Source organism: Rhineura floridana, chromosome 5 (assembly GCF_030035675.1).
Source record: "Rhineura floridana isolate rRhiFlo1 chromosome 5, rRhiFlo1.hap2, whole genome shotgun sequence".
NCBI classification, from domain to species: Eukaryota; Metazoa; Chordata; class Lepidosauria; order Squamata; family Rhineuridae; genus Rhineura; species Rhineura floridana.
The window spans coordinates 151,170,494-151,188,721 of record NC_084484.1 but is presented as its reverse complement, the minus strand read 5'-3'; the positions used below and the strand labels follow the sequence as shown (position 1 = coordinate 151,188,721).

The window sequence follows — 18,228 nt, the reverse complement described above, 5'->3', positions numbered from 1 at the left end:
TTCTGCTACCTGCCACAGGAGGCCATTACATATATATATATATATATATATATATAGTGTATGTGTGTGTATAGTGTGTGTGTGTATGTTGGCAGCTGATGAAGGCAGAAACTGAAACGTTTTGTTAATATAATAAAAACCTCTGTTTGGTTAATCACAATTACGTTTATATATATAATTTTTATACCATCCTTCATTAAAAAATGCCAGAGTTTACAAGCCTGTTAAGAAAAGACCTTATCCCAGTCTGCCTCTGTGTTGGAATTGCTTTTTAAGATGTTTTTAAAGCTTTTAAAAAAAGATCTTTTTAAATATGTTTTGTATTAATATATTTTAACGTTTGTTTTTATGATATTTTAGAGTGTTTTTAGTGGTTTTGTTTGCTACCCTAATTTCCTACTGGGAGGAAGGGCAGTATATACATTAAATAAATAATAACACACAAATACCAATACCATAAAAACAGTCCATTACAATTATATATAGTTAAAAACAACACAGTAGCTGACGGTTCTCAATTTTTATTTATTTATTTTATTTATATTTTATTTTATTACATTTTTAGACCGCCCTATAGCAACAAGCTCTCAGGGCGGTGTACAACAGGGTAAAAACAGATTAAAATACATGTGGGTATGAGTACAATACAATAGAAAACATTTTTAAAAACAAAATTAAGACAAAAGATTAAAATTAAAATAAATAAAAATTAAATTTAAAATTTAAAATGCCTGGGCAAAGAGGTAGGTCTTTACCTGGCGCCAAAAAGATAACAAAGAAGGCGCCAGGCGTATCTCGTCAGGGAGGGCGTTCCATAATTCGGGGGCCACCACTGAGAAGGCCCTAGCTCTAGTTATTGCTCTCCGGGCCTCCCTATGCATTGGAACCCAGAGAAGGGCCTTCGACATCGAGCGCAGTGACCGGGTAGGTACATAGCGGGAGAGGCGTTCCGCCAGGTATTGTGGTCCGATGCCGTTAAGGGCTTTATAGGTAAGAACCAACACTTTAAATCTGGCCTGGAAACATTGGTAGCCAGTGCAGCTGGGCCAGGACAGGTGTTATATGATCAGATTTTTTAGTCCAAGTAAGAACTCTGGCCGCAGCATTCTGCACCAGCTGAAGTTTCTGAACCGTCTTCAAAGGTAACCCCACGTACAGTGCATTACAGTAGTCCAATCTAGAGGTTACCAGAGCATGGATAACTGTGGCGAGGTTCTCCCTGTCCAGATAGGGTCGTAGTTGGGCTACCAGCCGAAGCTGGTAGAACGCATTCCGTGCCACCGAGGCTACTTGAGCCTCCAGTGACAGGAGCGGATCTAATAAGACCCCCAAACTACGGACCTGCTCCTTTAGGGGGAGTGTAACCCCATCTAGGGCAGGTCGGACATCACCCATCTGGGCAGAGAGCCCCCCCACCAACAGCATCTCAGTCTTGTCAGGATTGAGTCTCAGTTTATTAGCTCTCATCCAGTCCATTATCGCGGCCAGGCAGCGGTTTAGTACATTAACCGCCTCACCTGAAGATGATGAAAAGGAGAAGTAGAGCTGCGTATCATCAGCATATTGCTGGAAATGCACTCCAAATCTCCTAATGACCTCACCCAGCGGCTTCATATAGGTATTAAAGAGCATGGGGGACAAAACTGAACCCTGCGGGACCCCATATTGGAGTACCCAGGGACTCGAGTAATGCTCCCCAAGCACCAGCTTCTGGAGACGATTCTCGAGGTAGGAGCACAGCCACTGTCAAGCAGAGCCTCCAACTCCTAAATCCGCAAGTCGCCCCAGAAGGATACCATGGTCGATGGTATCAAAAGCCGCTGAGAGATCAAGGAGAACCAACAGAATTACACTCCCTCTGTCTTTCTCCCGACAGAGGTCATCATACAGGGCGACCAAGGCTGTTTCTGTACCAAACCCCGGCGAAAAGCCCGATTGAAATATCATTGGTATTCACTGACCAGCAAAGGCAAGGGTGAACAGGAGGTGTCAAAGCAGAGTTTGTCTCTTCCTTACTTCAGGTTCCACAAGCTAGGTGCCACAACAGAAAAGGCCCTCCCTCTGGTTGCTGCCAGGTAAGCTTTCACAGGCTGTGGCAGAGCCTAATACTGCAACAACCTGGCTGGTGCACGCATACAAGAACATTCCTTCAGATAACCAGTTTCGACTTTTAGGAATTTCTAAGTCAGCAACAGAATCTTAATTTGGTCCTGGTAGCCAGTGTTGCTCTTTTGAGAAATGGTGTCATGCACTCATGGTAAGCTGCTCCAGTCACCAGCCAAACCACTGCATTTTGCACAGGTTGTACCATCCAGACCCACCTTAAGTGCAGCCCCATATTTAGTTCATCACGGTAAACTTGAGATTACTAGTGCATGGATCACTGTGGCCAGGCTATCTCTGTTCAGGAACGGTTACAGGTATCATACAAACAGAAGGTGGAAAAAGCATGCCTAGCCACTTTTCATTTTAAAAAGCTTCTTTGTATGTAAGCTTTTATGTCCCATCAGATAATGACTAAGGCTACAATCCAATGCATGTCTACTCAGAAGTAAACTCTATTGGGTTCAATGGGACTTATTCCGTGTAAGTGTGTATTGGATTGCAGCCTTAGACTCATAAATAAAAATCTCTTTTTTATCGTATATATTTTTTATTTTTTAAAGAAAATAAAATACAAATAAAAAAAATTCAAAAAAGATGGCTTCCGATCTATCTTCGATCAGCTGTAACAGATACATATAAAGATACCTTGTTCACTAATAAATTACATAATCTCCTTTTTTCTCAATTAAATCTAGTTAATCATCAAATCCCAATATCACCATTTCATTTTCTGTGTCTCGCAAAAAACTCAGAAAGGGATCCCAATCCTTGAGAAATGTGACTGTTGTTCTTTCTCTCAACAGACACGTCAGCGTATCCATTTCTGCAGGTCCATTAGTTTTAGTAGCCATTCTTCAATTGTTGGTAATGTTGTATCCTTCCATCTTTGTGCATATAGCAATCTCGCTGCAGTAACCATATACTGAATCACTCTTCCATGATTCCTTTCCAATTGTACGTCCATCAAGCCCAACAAAAAGAGTTCTGGTTTAAACTGAATATTAATCTTTAAAATTCTCTGCATTAATTTATATATTTGACTCCAAAACGTTTTTGCTTGTTTACATGTCCACCACATATGATAAAAAGTCCCTTCCTGTTGCTTACATTTCCAACATTATGAACAGTTTTGTATATTCTTGACAATTTCTCTGGGGTCATGTACCAATGATACATCATTTTATAAAAAAATTCTTTGAGATTGTAGCACAACGTAAATTTCAACCCTTTTGCCCACATATTTTCCCATTGATCCATTTGTATGTTATAGCCAAAATTCTTAGCCCATTTTACCATGCAGTCTTTTACTTTTTCTTCTTCCATTTCAATGTTTAACAAAAGTTTATACATTTGGGCAATTACATGTTCGTCGTTTGTACACAAACTCATTTCAAACTCAGATTTACCTTGTTCAAAATCAAAAATTATTTTATCAATTTTAAATCTTTCCATCAACTGTAAATAGGAGAACCAATAAAAACTATAACCCTCTGCTGCCAGCTGTTCCCTCGATTTCATTTTGTATTCACCTTGTTCCTTTTCCAAAAGATCTTGATAAGTTAGTCATCTTTCTTTTCCTAAAATTTCCTTTCTATAAAAAGCTTCCTGCACTGAGATCCATAGTGGCATTTTAGTGCATAGCCTTGGTTTATATTTATGACATATTCTCAACAGAGCACATCTTATAAAGTGATTTTTAAAATCTACATTAACTTTAACTTTATCATACCACAAATAACCATGCCATCCAAACCTCAGGTCATGCCCTTCTAACTCCAATAACCTTCTGTTTCTCAACAGGATCCATTCCTTCGCCCAGACTAAACAACAAGCAGCAAAATACAATTTCAAATTTGGCAATCCCAATTCCCCTCTTTCTTTTACATCTTATAGTAATTTTAATGAATTCTATTCTACAGAATGGAAAGATACCTGATAGCTGGAAAGAAGCTAACATTGCTTTAATTCCTAAAGAGGATCAAGATTTGATTTTAACAAAAAATTATCGGCCAATATCTTTATTAAATAATGATTACAAGTTATTTAAATGATTTTAGCAGAAATAATGAAATTAATTTTGCAGAAAGTTATCCATGAGGACCAATGTGGTTTCTTACCTAAAATACACTTGCGAGACAATGTTAGAAGTGTGTTGGATGTATTGGAATATCTGGAACAACATCGTGATAAACAAGTAGATTTTTTTTTTAGACGCAGAGAAGGCTTTTGATAATTTGAATTGGAACTTTATGTTTAAAGTTTTGGAAAATATGAATTTTGGAGGCAATTTTATTAAATAGATTAGATCAATTTATACATTACAGGCACAAATAATTGTGAATGGTGAACTAACAAAGGCCTGTGAAATACAAAAGGGAACGAGACAAGGATATCCACTGTCTCCACTTTTGTTTATATTGGTCCTTGAGGTGTTGCTCAGAGACATAAGACAAGATGAGAGAATTAGGGGTGTAAAGATTAAAAAAGAAATACACAAATTGAGAGCTTTCGCTGATGATTTGGTGATAATTTTGGAAAAACCTCTGGAAGGATTAGAGGTGTTAATGGAAAAATTAAAGGATTTTGGGGTATTGGCGGGCTTTAAGATTAATAACTTAAAAACGAAGATGTTAACAAAAAATATGGGTATACAAGACCAAATTGCAGTAATGGAAAAAACTGGTTTTACAGTGGAGAAAAAGGTGAGATACCTGGGTGTTACTATTACAAATACGAACCATATGTTATTCCAAAACAACTATGTCAAGATATGGACAGAAATTAAGAAAGATATGATGAGATGAGATAAATTACAGTTGTCATTATTGGGAAGAATCTCTGTGATAAAAATGAATGTATTGCCTAGAATGATGTTTCTATTTCAAACAATACCTGTGATAGCAAATGATTTACCATTCAAACAATGGCAAAAAGATATTTCTAAGTTTGTATGGCAAGGGAAAAAACCAAGAATTAAAATAAATAAAAATCTCAATTGTAAGCAGGAAAAGGTTTGAAAATGTGACTGGACTGGCTTACGGGTTTCAAATGAAGATGCTACATTATTTTCATATGGGCAGCTGTTGTCAGTATGTGTTCTTTGATTCTTAACAAAGGTTTATGTAAGCTGCAATCTTTATTTATTTTATTTATTTTTAAATTTATACCCCACCCTTCCTCTAAAAAGGAGTCCAGGACGGCAATTTTATATCTAGTTTCTTGGAAGAAAGCCCCATTGAACGCAGTGGAACTCACTGTTGAGTTGACATATTACTTTGTTCTGAAATGCCTTAAACAGTGTACTCCCTTTGCCAGTAGACATGGCCAATTGCAACAAATCAAGAGCCATCCTGTGGAGCCATTCAACCCACCACGTATTCCAGGCTTAAAGTTTCCTGCCTTTTCGTATGCCAAATGGCAATAGGTTTTTATTTGTAATCAGTGGGAAGAAGAAATTCAGTAGCTAATTGTTTTAAGCTTTTATATTCAGTCCAAATTTTTAGATAGTGCATGAAAAATGTTGAGATGTGTGCTAATGCAAACACGTTTTGACAAACAGCTGTCAGTGCAAGTCTACATTCGATAATAGCTTGTATCATTTCTTTGTGCTTGACTTCATATCTACTCGCATGGTGCCAGATTGTATCAGCTGCATGACATTTGACACTATAAAGTTCTATGTACAATTATTAATGTTATAAAATCCCTGTGCAAATAACTTCACAGGCTTATCATTAAATCTCAAAATAATTGAAATTACAATCCTTTCAGTGTCCATAACCTATTCAGTGGAACTCTCAGCATTTGTTTTTTAAGAAAATGGGGGAAGCTTGCAGCCTTGTTCTACCAAGGCAGCTTGTAACTCTAAATCCTGGTCAACAACTGGAACACTAAACTATGATGGCAGGACACTTGCTTCTGCACCTACTGTACCACACATCATCCCTTAATTACTTATGACAGTTTTCAGACACATATTGCCTCTCAAAGCAGCTCAGATCCCTTGCTCTCAGGCTTGCAAACTAGGCTTTCATATCCAGCTGAGGCCAGGCTGATCTTCCTTTGCTTATATTGCTGTCTGTATAGATAGAAGTGGTGCAGCTACCTGATGGCAGAGGCTAGAGTGTTGACCTCGCTCCTGCTGTCTCAGTTAGAGCCAAGTTCATTCTGGTAAGGAGGGGGGAAACGAGGAGGACTGCAGCTGCAGCAGCTCCTTTTCTGTGCCATGGCTGGGGCCAGACTGGTCCTCTCCTTGGGACAATGTTATTCCTGGTTCTATTTGGGATGAGTAGCAGATGGAGCTAGTAGTGCCTCCAGAAGCCTCTCGCTTCCTTCCAGAATCCCCTGAAATGTCATTGCAACCATTTGGAAGGGCAAGGAAGCTAATGGCTTCTGGAGACAGATGGTGATGACAGTCATGGGTAGAAGAAAGGAAGGCCGCTCAAGTGAGCAATTCCCCACAGTGGTTCACTAATCGCTATTCAATCCATATTTCCAGGCCATTCTTCTCCATGTCATGATGGTCTTCTTGGAAGGGAAGCAACTTAGATGACTTGAAAAGAGATTAGAAAAACTCAAGGATGATGCCAGTAGCTACTAGTCATGATAGTTATATTCTGCCTCCCAGCATGCCTCTAAATATCAATCACTGGGTTACAAAAGCAGGAGAGGGCTATTGCTCTCGTTCTCCTTGTAGACCATTTATTTATTTATTTGCTTGCTGGCTTGTTTGCTTTGTTAGTTGCTTCTTACCTGAAGGTCTCCAAGCGACTTACAACACTAAAAAAAAAAAAAAAAAATCATACCATAAGAACCAAACAATAAAACAATAACCACACACATACTCATACAGCCACAGGAAGCTTTGACTTCCCATAGCCATCTTGCTGATCATGGTGGGAAACTGGATGCCAGCTAGGTACATCTTTGGTTTAATACCAGCCAGTTTTTTCTCTATGGTGTTGTGAGTTGCAGCCTCCCAGTGGCCATTCTTCCTTTGGATCAGGAGTAGGAAACCTTTGGCCCTCCAGATGTTGCTGAACAGCACTAGCAAGCATGGCCAATGGCTAGGGATGATGGGAATTGTAGTTCAGCAACATCTGGAGAGCCAAAGGTTCTCTCTACTTGCTCTGTCCTTCCCCTCGCTTTTGCTGCCCTTTTGGGGGGGGGGGTTAGGTGTAGTGGTGATGCTGGTGATATTCTCCCCATAGTCACTAAGGATGGAGACACAGTTGCAGTTTTGCTGGTTTCAGTGCGCCTCCACCTCCCTTTTCTGAAGGTGGGAACACACACTAGTCAAACTCTGTCCCTTTTACTCCAAACCTCAGAAGTTGCAGCTCCAGTGCATTTTACCTTGAAGTCAACTTCACACAGACTTCAATACTGATTAGCCATCAACCCCGTTGCCTCTAGGTGTGTCCAATGAAAACATTTTGCTATAGGCTCAGGCAGACACAGTGATTGGCCCAACACTTTGCTATTGGTGGTCCTCATCAGCAGTAGGAAAGGGAGATGTGTCCAGTTGTGGGTAAATATGTTTGAAACCGCAGCCAGACAAAATGATCTCATTGCTTTTTAAACAACTAATGTGCATATAGCCTAGTTTAAAGTACAACAGCGTCTGCTGCATTACATTTCCAGCTGGTTTCATTAGGCTGGGGGCAAGCAGCATTGACTGAAAATGTTAGGGTATTTGTGTGTGGTATTCCATGGCAACCAAGCAAGCACCTGTCTTTCTCAATCCAGAAGCAAGAAAGGGTCATTGGCATAGTTGCCCAGAAACCATACACAAATTTCCACTCTTTACTTCCCTTTCCAGTTTAAGGCTTCCTGAACCCAGCCAAGCATGGTTGGGCTGTTTCTTAGCAATCATTACCACTGCACCTTAACATTTAAGGCAGGGTCTCTGGAAAGGTTCCCAACTCTTTCCTGAGACTAGGTGCTGCCTTTTTCAGGCCTGATTCTGCCCACAGTTTGAGAATTCCTGGCTCCTCCTTAAAGTCTTCATTTGAGACATCAACAGAAGATGGTCCAAGAAAACATAAGCATACCTATTTTGTTTTCAAACTTTAATACAACAACTTTCTGTGTTGAATTATAACTTAGTCTGATATTTATACATGCTCTTGTATTGCAGTAAGATGACACTACAAATTTAAGTACTCTCTCCTTCATTGTCAGTATTACAGGACATGTATTATATCTTATATACATTTGCATATACATTTTATTGTTTTATTTTATCATAAAAATTTCTAGTCTCCTTCAACAGAAGTAAGAGCAGGGATAGCAGGAGTAGGCATTGATGCAGATTTTTATAGTTAGAGAATTTGCTAGATGCTTAAGGTGTTCAGGTCTCACGCAGGTGTGTTTTGGAGGAGAAGCATGAAGTTATGCCAAGCCTTTATTATTAAACAATAACTGTAATAACAAAAGCTTGGCTTCACTTTATTACTTCATTTTATTATTACATTTCTATACCACCTTTCCTACAAGAAGCTCAAAATGGCCTACAAACATGGTTCTCCCCCTCCTGATTTTACCCTCTCAGCAACCCTGTTAGATAGGTTAGGCTGAGAGACAGTGACTGACCCAAGGTCACCCAGTGAGATTCATGGCTGAGCGGAGATTTGACCCTTGTCTCTCAGGTCCCAGTCTGACACTCTAACCACTACACCACACTGGCTGCTTTATCCAATGCATTCAGATATCAGGGATATTTCCTGCCCATTGCTTTAACCAAGCAATCCTGTCCGTTGCCTCAGTCAAGAAGCATGCAGGTGATGGGTATGATTCATTTTATTTGTTAATGTGGCATTAATCTTAGATTTTTGTTGTTAAACTCTTTGTAAATTTAGGAGACACAAAGGGAGGACATTTCATGTGTATTCAATGAAGAATATTGGGGTTGTTGCATTTTCAGCTCAAGAGTGTTCAAAATGATCACAAACTCTCTTTAATTCAAGAAAATGTGTTTTTACACTTCTTCAAATGCACTGACTCTGCTTGAATGATCACATCTTGGCTTAATAAGCAGAGATATGAACAAGCCTTTTTGCCTGAGAGAGTAAGCAAAATGAGAAATGTTCCATCAGCTATTATTTCCCCATTTGGTAGAACCAGGAAGAAATGGCTAACCACTTTAGAACAAGCAAGAACATTAAATATTAAAATTAAGATATTAAATAATGGTTTAAATTTCCCAGTTCAAGCAAGGCTCTTGGAAATTTAATTAATTAGGTAAAGGGGAAGAACAGATGTGTATTTCCCCCCCCCAAGTTAGCTTATGGTGTAAGATAATTGTGAAATTCAAAACTTGAAATGCAAAAATGGCAAGGTGTCAAACTTTTATTGGATCATTATAGTTGGTGAAAGATCCTCCGTGGTGCAGAGTGGTAAGCGGTGGTAACACAGCCGAAGCTCTCCTCACAGCCGGAGTTTGATTCCAATGAAAGGAGGAAGTCGAATCTCTGGTAAAAGGAGTCGAGGTCCACTCAGCCTTCCATCCATCCGTGGTCGGTAAAATGAGTACCCGGCATATGCTGGGGGGTAAAGAAAGGCCAGGGATGGAACTGGCAATCCCACCCTATATATACGGTCTGCCTAGTAAATGTCGCAAGACGTCACCCTAAGAGTCGGAAACTACTCGCACTACAAGTGCGGGGACACCTTTACCTTTATAGTTGGTGAGAATGTATGTGCTTTCAAGCTCAAGACTTTTGCTCCCCATGCTTTGTTCAGTAAAAGAATCTATCAAGCACTGTAAAAAAAGATCTCTGTTCATTTCACTGGGGTATATACAAGCATTCAGCAATTTTTAGCGGATTGCTTTCTCTCATTGCATTTCTCTGGGAATCACAGAACAGTAATCTAGAATTTAAAGTTGTAAACTTGAAGGTCATAAACCAGGAATGGGGAACATGTACATATTCCAGATATAGTTGCACTTCCCATCATCCCTTATAATTGGCCATGCTGACTGAAGCTGGTGGGGGTTGGAGTCCAACAACTATCTTCCCTACTGGTCTTGCAAATAGATGGTGCTGGGTGAGGGGCAGATCCCCAGACTCACAGCTCAATAGATTAGGAACACTGTCATCACATAAATAACCAGTCAGTTGTAGGGATGGAATGCTCTCCTTTTTTGTTTCATTTTTAAGTTTTCCTCCAATATCTTTTCATTTTTCCAATCTGTTTTTTTTTTTTGCTTTGCAGAGAATTATCGATAAATCGCTATTTATCATGAGTCCCCACTGGTATCGATCTTTATTCTGAACTCTGTAATGACTGCCTGCTTATGTTCCTTTTCAAGAGCACTGCAGAGCAGATTCAGGCAGATAATCGTCAGTGTCTTCCCCCCTGCTGCTTACAATCAAAACCCATTCCCCACTGCTGCTTTCTGTCTGTCAGTTACATCAACACTTCACTGACATTGGTGAAAGGGAATACACATCTGAAGAGCTCACACAGAAAGTATCACTCACACTATTGATGATTTCAAAGCTAATTTTTAAAAAACGAATAGGAAAAAAAGAATGCATCGGAAACAGGCATGGAGAGTTGCTACTTCAAAATTCTCTCCACAAAGATAGAGGATATCAGAAATAATAATTAATCCAACGGCAAATCCAGTTATTGCAGAAACGTTTTGACAAGGGGTAAGGGACATTCTTGTATTGCAGAGCCTGCTGCTTCAGAAGAACTTCTCTGGATCAGGACCATAGAATTCAAAGAGAATTTAGAATGTGATTTCTTAGCACTAACATAGCTGCCCCCCCTTTCAGTTCTGTTAGTGATTTGGATGCCTTGAGTAACTCATAATCTCATGGCTAACCTTTAAGTGAAGAATCCTATAAAACAGGTGCATTTTAGGGGCATTGAGCTGTTCATGTATAATCTATTTTTTTTTTAGGAGTAACTCAGATTGGCTATCAGAAATAGCTATGCTCAGTGACTGTTCTAGAACTATGATTATTCAAACTTGTTTAGGCAGCTGGTGCTGTGCATGTTGCACTGTGCAGTTGATACATTCTGAATCAGCAAGTAAAGACAAGTGCTAATACCACTGACAGACTAGTGAAGGTGGCTGTGGTTTTACAGTTGCATGCATTACACTGATACTATACTTTCTTTCCTTTCCTTTTTTCCTGTGCCATGCTTGCTGTGTAGCAAATGGAATCTCTTGCAGTAAGTTAAAAGTTATTTCATACTCTTTGTCCATTAAAATATGGACTAACACACCCTCCTAGTTCACTGTTTTAACTCTTAGCATGTTTCCCCCTTTTTCCTTTCTTTTTTGTTCTTATTCAGTATATATTATGGTAAGAAATGCTTGTATTGTATTTTATTTCACAGTTTTCTGGAGATTTTGAATACAGCTTACTATATTTTTAATTTTTTACCTTGTCACATGAAATTTGGAATTGTTATATAATTTTTTTAAAATAATAATCAAAATACTCACTTGCTTAACGTGTGAAGGGAGAGAGTGAAAGTAATGGTTATATATTAAAACAAACAATTTCTGTAGTGCATTCCCCCCAGAAATGAAAGAGATGAAATTTAGGACTGAATACATTTTTCATTCTGGGGTAACTTGAGCAATTTCATCATGTAATACAGAATAAAGAAATCTAATCCATGGTAAGAGTATGATAAATCTATCTTCCCACATGTACAACTGAAGGAATCCCTTTTCTCATCTCAGGGATCCCTCAACTCAGTTTCTCTCCCCCATTCTTCAACAGCTCTCAGCTGGGAGCTCATACACTGCAATGAACCTGCTAGTACCTGATATGGGACACAAATATAGTGCTTTTGTATGCAGCTCCAATTGGTCTTTCCTCCCCAAGACTAGATGCACATGCACCAATTACAAAATCAGTAAATAGATATATTATCTAAATACGAGGGAAGGATATCTACCGATTTCAAGTGACCACACAGAAGCACCCATTCACAAAAACTAAATGTTTTTATGGTTTTCAATTTAACCAGCCATTGTGTATCTAAACCAGATCTCAAATGCAGTTTCAAAGAAACAGCAATTTTATTTTTGAAGTGGGAAAGTCATGTCAACCTCACTGCAGTTTTTTCCCATCAGAATAAACCACAGTTTATTGTGACATCTAAACACTCTTGTTGTGATCATTTGGAACAAATGCTCATCTGTTCCTTATATTTCATGTCAGCATTATAAAAGTGATAAACATCATACAGGGGTAAAATGTGACATTAAGGTTCGTTATTCACCTTAATAAAGGTGAAATCATAGGAAGGAAAATATTTTTCCAAAGAGTGTAATAATAAATAATAATCAGTGTTGCTATAGTATTTTTGAGCATTCAAAGAGATTCATGTTGTAATCCTTATGACAATATTGTAAGGTAGGTCAGTATTATTATTGTTACTATCATCATCATCATATTGCAGAGGGAGAATGGCTTGCTCTAAAGTCACCCAGCGAGTTCATGGCAGAGGTGAAATTAATACCACAAACTTCCTGATTGATTTTTTTTAAATGCTCTGCCACACTAACTCAGTAGAGTTACTGAGGAGATACACAAGTGGCTGATGTAGAGACGGCACATACTTCCTATATTCTCCTTATATTCCCTATTTACAGGAATATTTTGTGTTATTTCAGCATTGTTTTGTAAGCCCTGTTTCTCAGTTTCTAAAAGCACTTCATTGATTATGGAAAATAATATCCATCCTGTTGTTTTTTAATAATAACTTTCCCTTCTACAATTTATTTCTTTAGCAATTGGAACTGTGTCAGAGATTATATAAGCTGCACTTCCAGTTGTTGTTGCTTTTTCAGTCATACTGTAAACTCATCGGACAAGTGCATGAAGTTAGTACAGTGCCAGAGGTATGTTGCTAAAACCCAGCCTTTAGAATTGCTATGCTTTTCTCTGTGTGTTTTTTTGTTACAGCAATTGAACATATCTTAAATGAGGGCTGTTTATTTAAGATCATGAATGATAACTTTAGAAACATTAAGATCATTCTAGTTTAAATAAAATGTGAATAGAATTCAAAATGGGTACTTATTTTCTTACATTTATATATTGCTCTTCTTGTATGGAGTTCAAGGTAGCGGGCATGGTTCTCCCCCCCACCTGCATTTTATCCTCACTACAACTTTGGGTAAGTCAGGCTGATAGTGAATAGCCCAAGATAACCCACTGAGCATCATGGATGAGTGGGAATTTGAACCCGGGTCTTCCTAGTCCTAATACAACACTCTTATCACTGCACCACTTTGGCACAAAGTAGTGTCTATACATTCACTTTTTCAGCAGTATTTCAGTAAGCTGCATTGTAGCATATAGTAAGTTGGTCTTAAAGGGGCTTGCTGCATGTTCAAAAAAAGCATGCTTCAAATCTTCCAGCCCCAGTAGGTATATGGCCCTCGTTGAATGGTTGGGAAAAATCTTGCTCCAGAGGAATATCTATGTGGAAGATTCATGAAATGATAGGGCTTGGCTTTGGGAAAAAGAATAGTTAAGCTCTTTGTCACTTTTCTATTGTGGTACAAGCGCTCCTACACAGCCACCTAAGAAATAAAACAAAATAGCAGACCGGTGGTTGAGGGTAGGTGAAATGACGTTGTTGAATATGTGCTCTAGCACTGGAATTACACAGGGCCCCTCCTTAGGGTAGGAGGGTGGTGTTCCCGTTCCATGATATTCATTATTGTGATAGCACAGCAGACTCATTATGACAGAAGTAAAAGCATAGGATCAGGACTCTGCAGTAAACACAAATGCCAGTCCAAAAACCAGTTAAGCTGAAGCAATTCACTGTACATTTACTCCAGTCTTATATATCATGTATACACAGAAGTACAATCCAGTATGAGCTAGTCAGCACTTAGATCCCAGTTTGTTTAATCAAAGTCATGTTCACGGTTAAATTTCAGAGGAACTTGACCTTGATTAACCATTGCTGGATTCACTCCTGAATATATGAGGGGGTTAAACAGGGTAAATGGGATTTTTCTTTTTATCCATATCCTATTGCATTCTGAAATTAGTCACAAAAATAGATCAGTTTAATATAGATATCCCTTGAACTGTAAAAATGAAAATGCTAAGTGAAGAAGAGTTCCATAAGTGAGTTCTAGCACCATATTTAAATTTTGTTCAAATACCCATTTGCAAAAAATAGAGTTGTCACTCTGTCCTTAAATGATGTAGATTTTACACTTTTAATACCAAGAAGAAATTTGGTCATCAATGAATGTAATTCTCTCTTCTTCATCAGCTACTGAATATGTCACGAGAGCTGAGTGAGTTAAAGAAGAACCTTAAGGAAGCTAGTGCTGCCATTGCAATGGAACCATTGATTATAGAATGTGATACCTCTGAACCCATGTTCACTTCTACAGAAGTAGCCATTCAGTCCATGCTGGAGTGTCTGAAAAACAATGAGCTTGGAAAAGCTCTACACCAAATAAGGGAATGCAGGTAACTTTTGATTAGGTGGCTGATCATGACATCACATTTTATGTTTGTTTCTCTGAAAAGGTTGTAGTTCTGAAACTTTGTATTTCGGGATAGTACTATTGAACAAACAGGTAGCTCCAGATTAAAAAGTTTATGCCTAGCAATTTAATAATGCCAAGGGGTATTAACACTCACACACACACACACAAAATTTCCATTTACTTTTGCAACAGGTATGTTCAAATTCAGTAAGATGGTATTTATAATAATTTTAGGGCACAACTTACTAGAAATTTCTGTTGTGCATATCCCATTAAAATGAAAACATTGTGAAGTAGTGCATCAGTATATCATATTAATTTCTGTGGGCCTCTCATGGGAGGAGTTCCTTGTACTTTGTGTCTATTTTTTTTAACCATTCCACAAAGCAGTGATTATCACACTTTGTCAGGAATTGCATGCAACTCCCAAGAATGGTTTCTTCCCGAGTCTTGACCTCCCACATGAATAGTTTAGGCCAGAGATGTGCCAACTCCTTTTTGTTATAGTGGAACATTGAGCCACATCTTTCCCCATCCCACAGCTTTTAATTTTTTATTGTTAAATTTTGTGTTTTTGTTCTTCTGAATAGTAGTGAGCCTCTGACGCTGCTCCCTCTATTTTCTCTGTTGGCTCAGAGTTAGAGGTTGAACTGTTTTAAACATGATTGAGGGAATCCTATGCTGAGAAAATCTAATCCCCACAATAAGATGAGGTAGAAACGTCTTGCCACCTTTTTGTTCCCTCCCCTTTAACTTGTTCCATTTAGAATTGCCTCTGTGTAGTTTGGAATGAGAGAAGCATGTGCATCCACCCTTATTCCTGCAGAAAGTACTTACACCAGTTATGTTTTTGTGTGGATAGTGAATCCCATGTACATACAGGCACAGCTTGTGAAAGAGTAATTTATTACCTCAAGTATAAATACCCATACAGTTCCCTACAAGGCAACTGCCAGGCTTATTTTTCAGTGGTGTTGAATTTGTATGAGTTACCAGAAATAGTCCCTTCACATAGCAGTAGCAGGGGAATGGGGAGGGAAGGAAAAGTGATCTTGTACGTTAGAAGGCACCTACTCTTTGCATAGCATACAGCTCTTTAAATTAACAGTGACTTGCTTACACTCTTGTTTCCTTGCAGGAGTTTATGGCCCAATGACATTTTTGGAAGCAGTTCTGATGATGAGGTCCAGACCCTACTAAATATTTACTTTCGGCACCAAACACTGGGGCAGTCTGGCACTTATGCTCTTGTGGGCTCCAACCAAAGTTTGACAGAAATCTGTACTAAATTGATGGAGCTGAACATAGAGATCCGGGACATGATCCGCAGGGCTCAAAGCTACCGAGTCATCAATACTTTTCTCCCAGACTCCAGTGTTTCCGGCACAAGTCTCTGACAAAAGTCTTGTGCCCCCCATCTCATTCAAGTTGGAATTGCTTCCATGCTGGCGTGAGGTGGTTCAATGCCTTCTCAGCCTCAGAAAGACTTGGTCAAGTTGTAGTCAGTCTTGTAACCTTTACAACATTTTCCAAGAGGAGTTGGGCAGTGTTTTCAATGTGTAGCAATACTGTAAGGACAAAGGTAGCATAGAATCCTTTGTTTTTGCTGCACCCACAAAATGCATTTCACTGGACAAACCACAATTCACTACTGAAGAAGTGATTTCCATACATACCAAAGACTACTACACTGAACAGGACTTCCTTTCTAGAAATTTATATTTAGGTTGGCAAAAGTGCAATCTTTCCTTCACTTGAGGATGATTTTGTTTTTTAATCTTGTACACTTTTTTCCTTTTGACCAAGTTAAAAAATGGGCAGAATGAAGCTAGCGACAGGACACTGAAAGACTGTCATTTTGAAAGCTGAGAGCCTGTGTGTATGAAAGAGGTTGTAAAGGACTACAGTTTAAATGTACACTATAACTTAAATATGAATACTATATCTTTTGGGGAAAACCAAGCTGCTATGAAGTACATTTCCTGATGTTGCTAGGCTACTGTCTTGGAAGGTACTACATCCTGTTGCAAAAGGTCTATTGTTAAGGCCATAGTACCTATGAATGGACAAGGAAGTTTTTTTTAAAAACAGATTTTGGCTGCTTTTTACTAGAGGGGTTGCTTTTATGAATATATTTATATTACATAAGGACGGTTGGTCTGCTATATCTCACTATTTTGTAGGAAAACATTACATTGCTGATTTAAATTCTTTTGACCTGCCTCACAGGGATATTTAACATGTATTTGGTTTAGCAGTGAAAATATTAAGTATAACTCAGAATTCACTTTGTTTCTTAGAGGGTTTTTTGTAACTTATGTTTTTTCCTTGCACTTAACTGCTGCCATGTGTTAAATGGGTGCATGTAAATCTTTTTGCACATTTAAGACACTTTATTCCAGCACAGTCTGTCACTTATTCACTCTGTAAATACACTTAAAGGTTTTTGTGAAGTACCTTTTGGTTGTTATTTTGATCAGAATAGGATCACCTAGCTGAAATATCAAGGTTGTAATATATATACACATATATAAAGATGCCTGTGTGTGTACTGATTAATCTGGAATGAGTTTACGCTAAGGTTATACAAAGCCAGTTCTTTTTGAAACCATTTTGAATCAACATACAGCCATTACAATACCCACAAATAGCTGTTTCACAGCCTCCCAAAGGGAAATAGTAATGTAGTCTCTCATTTGCCTAAAACCGTCCTGGGGGAATAGGCTATTGATTCAGAAGCAGGCTTCCTATGCATACCCTTAGTTGGACAGAAAATAGCTATGGTTTTCCTTTCCCACTCTTAACCCTTGAACAAAATTGAAGCAAGGTACTCACATCTAACTTTTAAGAGAAAAATTCAGGTTGCAAGAATGAGTCATACACTTTATTATTTTATATTTTATGCAAAATGTAAGTGTACTTATTCTTCTGTATTGTGACTAAGCAAGTATGCCTCATGATAATGAAGTCCTAACTGCTTGATAACATGTAAGGAAGTGATTCATTTGAAAAATACAACTCTGGTGCTCGTCAAGCAGCCTCTGGAAAACAAGAGCCATGACCATAAGAGCCAGTTTAAAGATTTTTAATTCTACCTTGAAAGTGATTAAACTAATAGAGTACTGCTTTACTTTGTCATGCAATCAAGCCTAAAATGGGCACATTTTCCCCATTTGGTGTTCATTACTTAGATTTTATATGCTGTATTTCATGCTGCTGCTTCTCCATTACTTTTGAAACCAAGAGTAGGTTTATGCTTATTTAATTTATGTAGCCTGCCTTCATAATCTTTATGAAGAATGGAGAGTATTTCTGCTACACACTTGATTCTACCGCTTCTTGCTATGACAGGACTCTGTGTTGCATTATGCCTGTCACCTGCAGTCCTCCTTAAAGGCTGGCAAGAAGTGCCTCCTGTCACATGGCATGCTTTGAATGCTGTCGCTACTCAAATACCTTGCTACCATTCTCTTTGAAATAATGCTCTGTAAATAATAAAATGCTTATTATGAATGTCAGCAAGCCAGACTATATGAGACTGTGGGGCTGACGTTGATGTTTATCTTCTCAATTGACTCCTAACCTCACTTACCAACTTCAGTTCATCAATCTTAGCCGTAACATCTTGC

The 18,228-nt window shown here is 38.5% G+C and overlaps 1 protein-coding gene across 8 annotated transcripts in view; it reads left to right on the top strand.

The window, feature by feature from the left end:
- Positions 1 to 18,117, top strand: part of FRY (FRY microtubule binding protein) — a 367,201-nt gene extending 349,084 nt beyond the window's left edge. For 6 of the 8 annotated variants that reach the window (XM_061628447.1, XM_061628442.1, XM_061628440.1 and 3 more), the window contains 4 exons: positions 11,275 to 11,292; positions 12,869 to 12,979; positions 14,377 to 14,579; positions 15,738 to 18,117. In XM_061628447.1, coding sequence (XP_061484431.1) covers positions 11,275 to 11,292; positions 12,869 to 12,979; positions 14,377 to 14,579; positions 15,738 to 15,996 — 591 coding nt within the window. In that variant the 3' untranslated portion in view covers positions 15,997 to 18,117. The remainder of the gene's footprint in view (positions 1 to 11,274; positions 11,293 to 12,868; positions 12,980 to 14,376; positions 14,580 to 15,737) is intronic. The other 2 variants (XM_061628443.1, XM_061628446.1) reach the window with 1 other exon arrangement.
- The last annotated feature ends 111 nt before the right edge of the window (positions 18,118 to 18,228 follow it).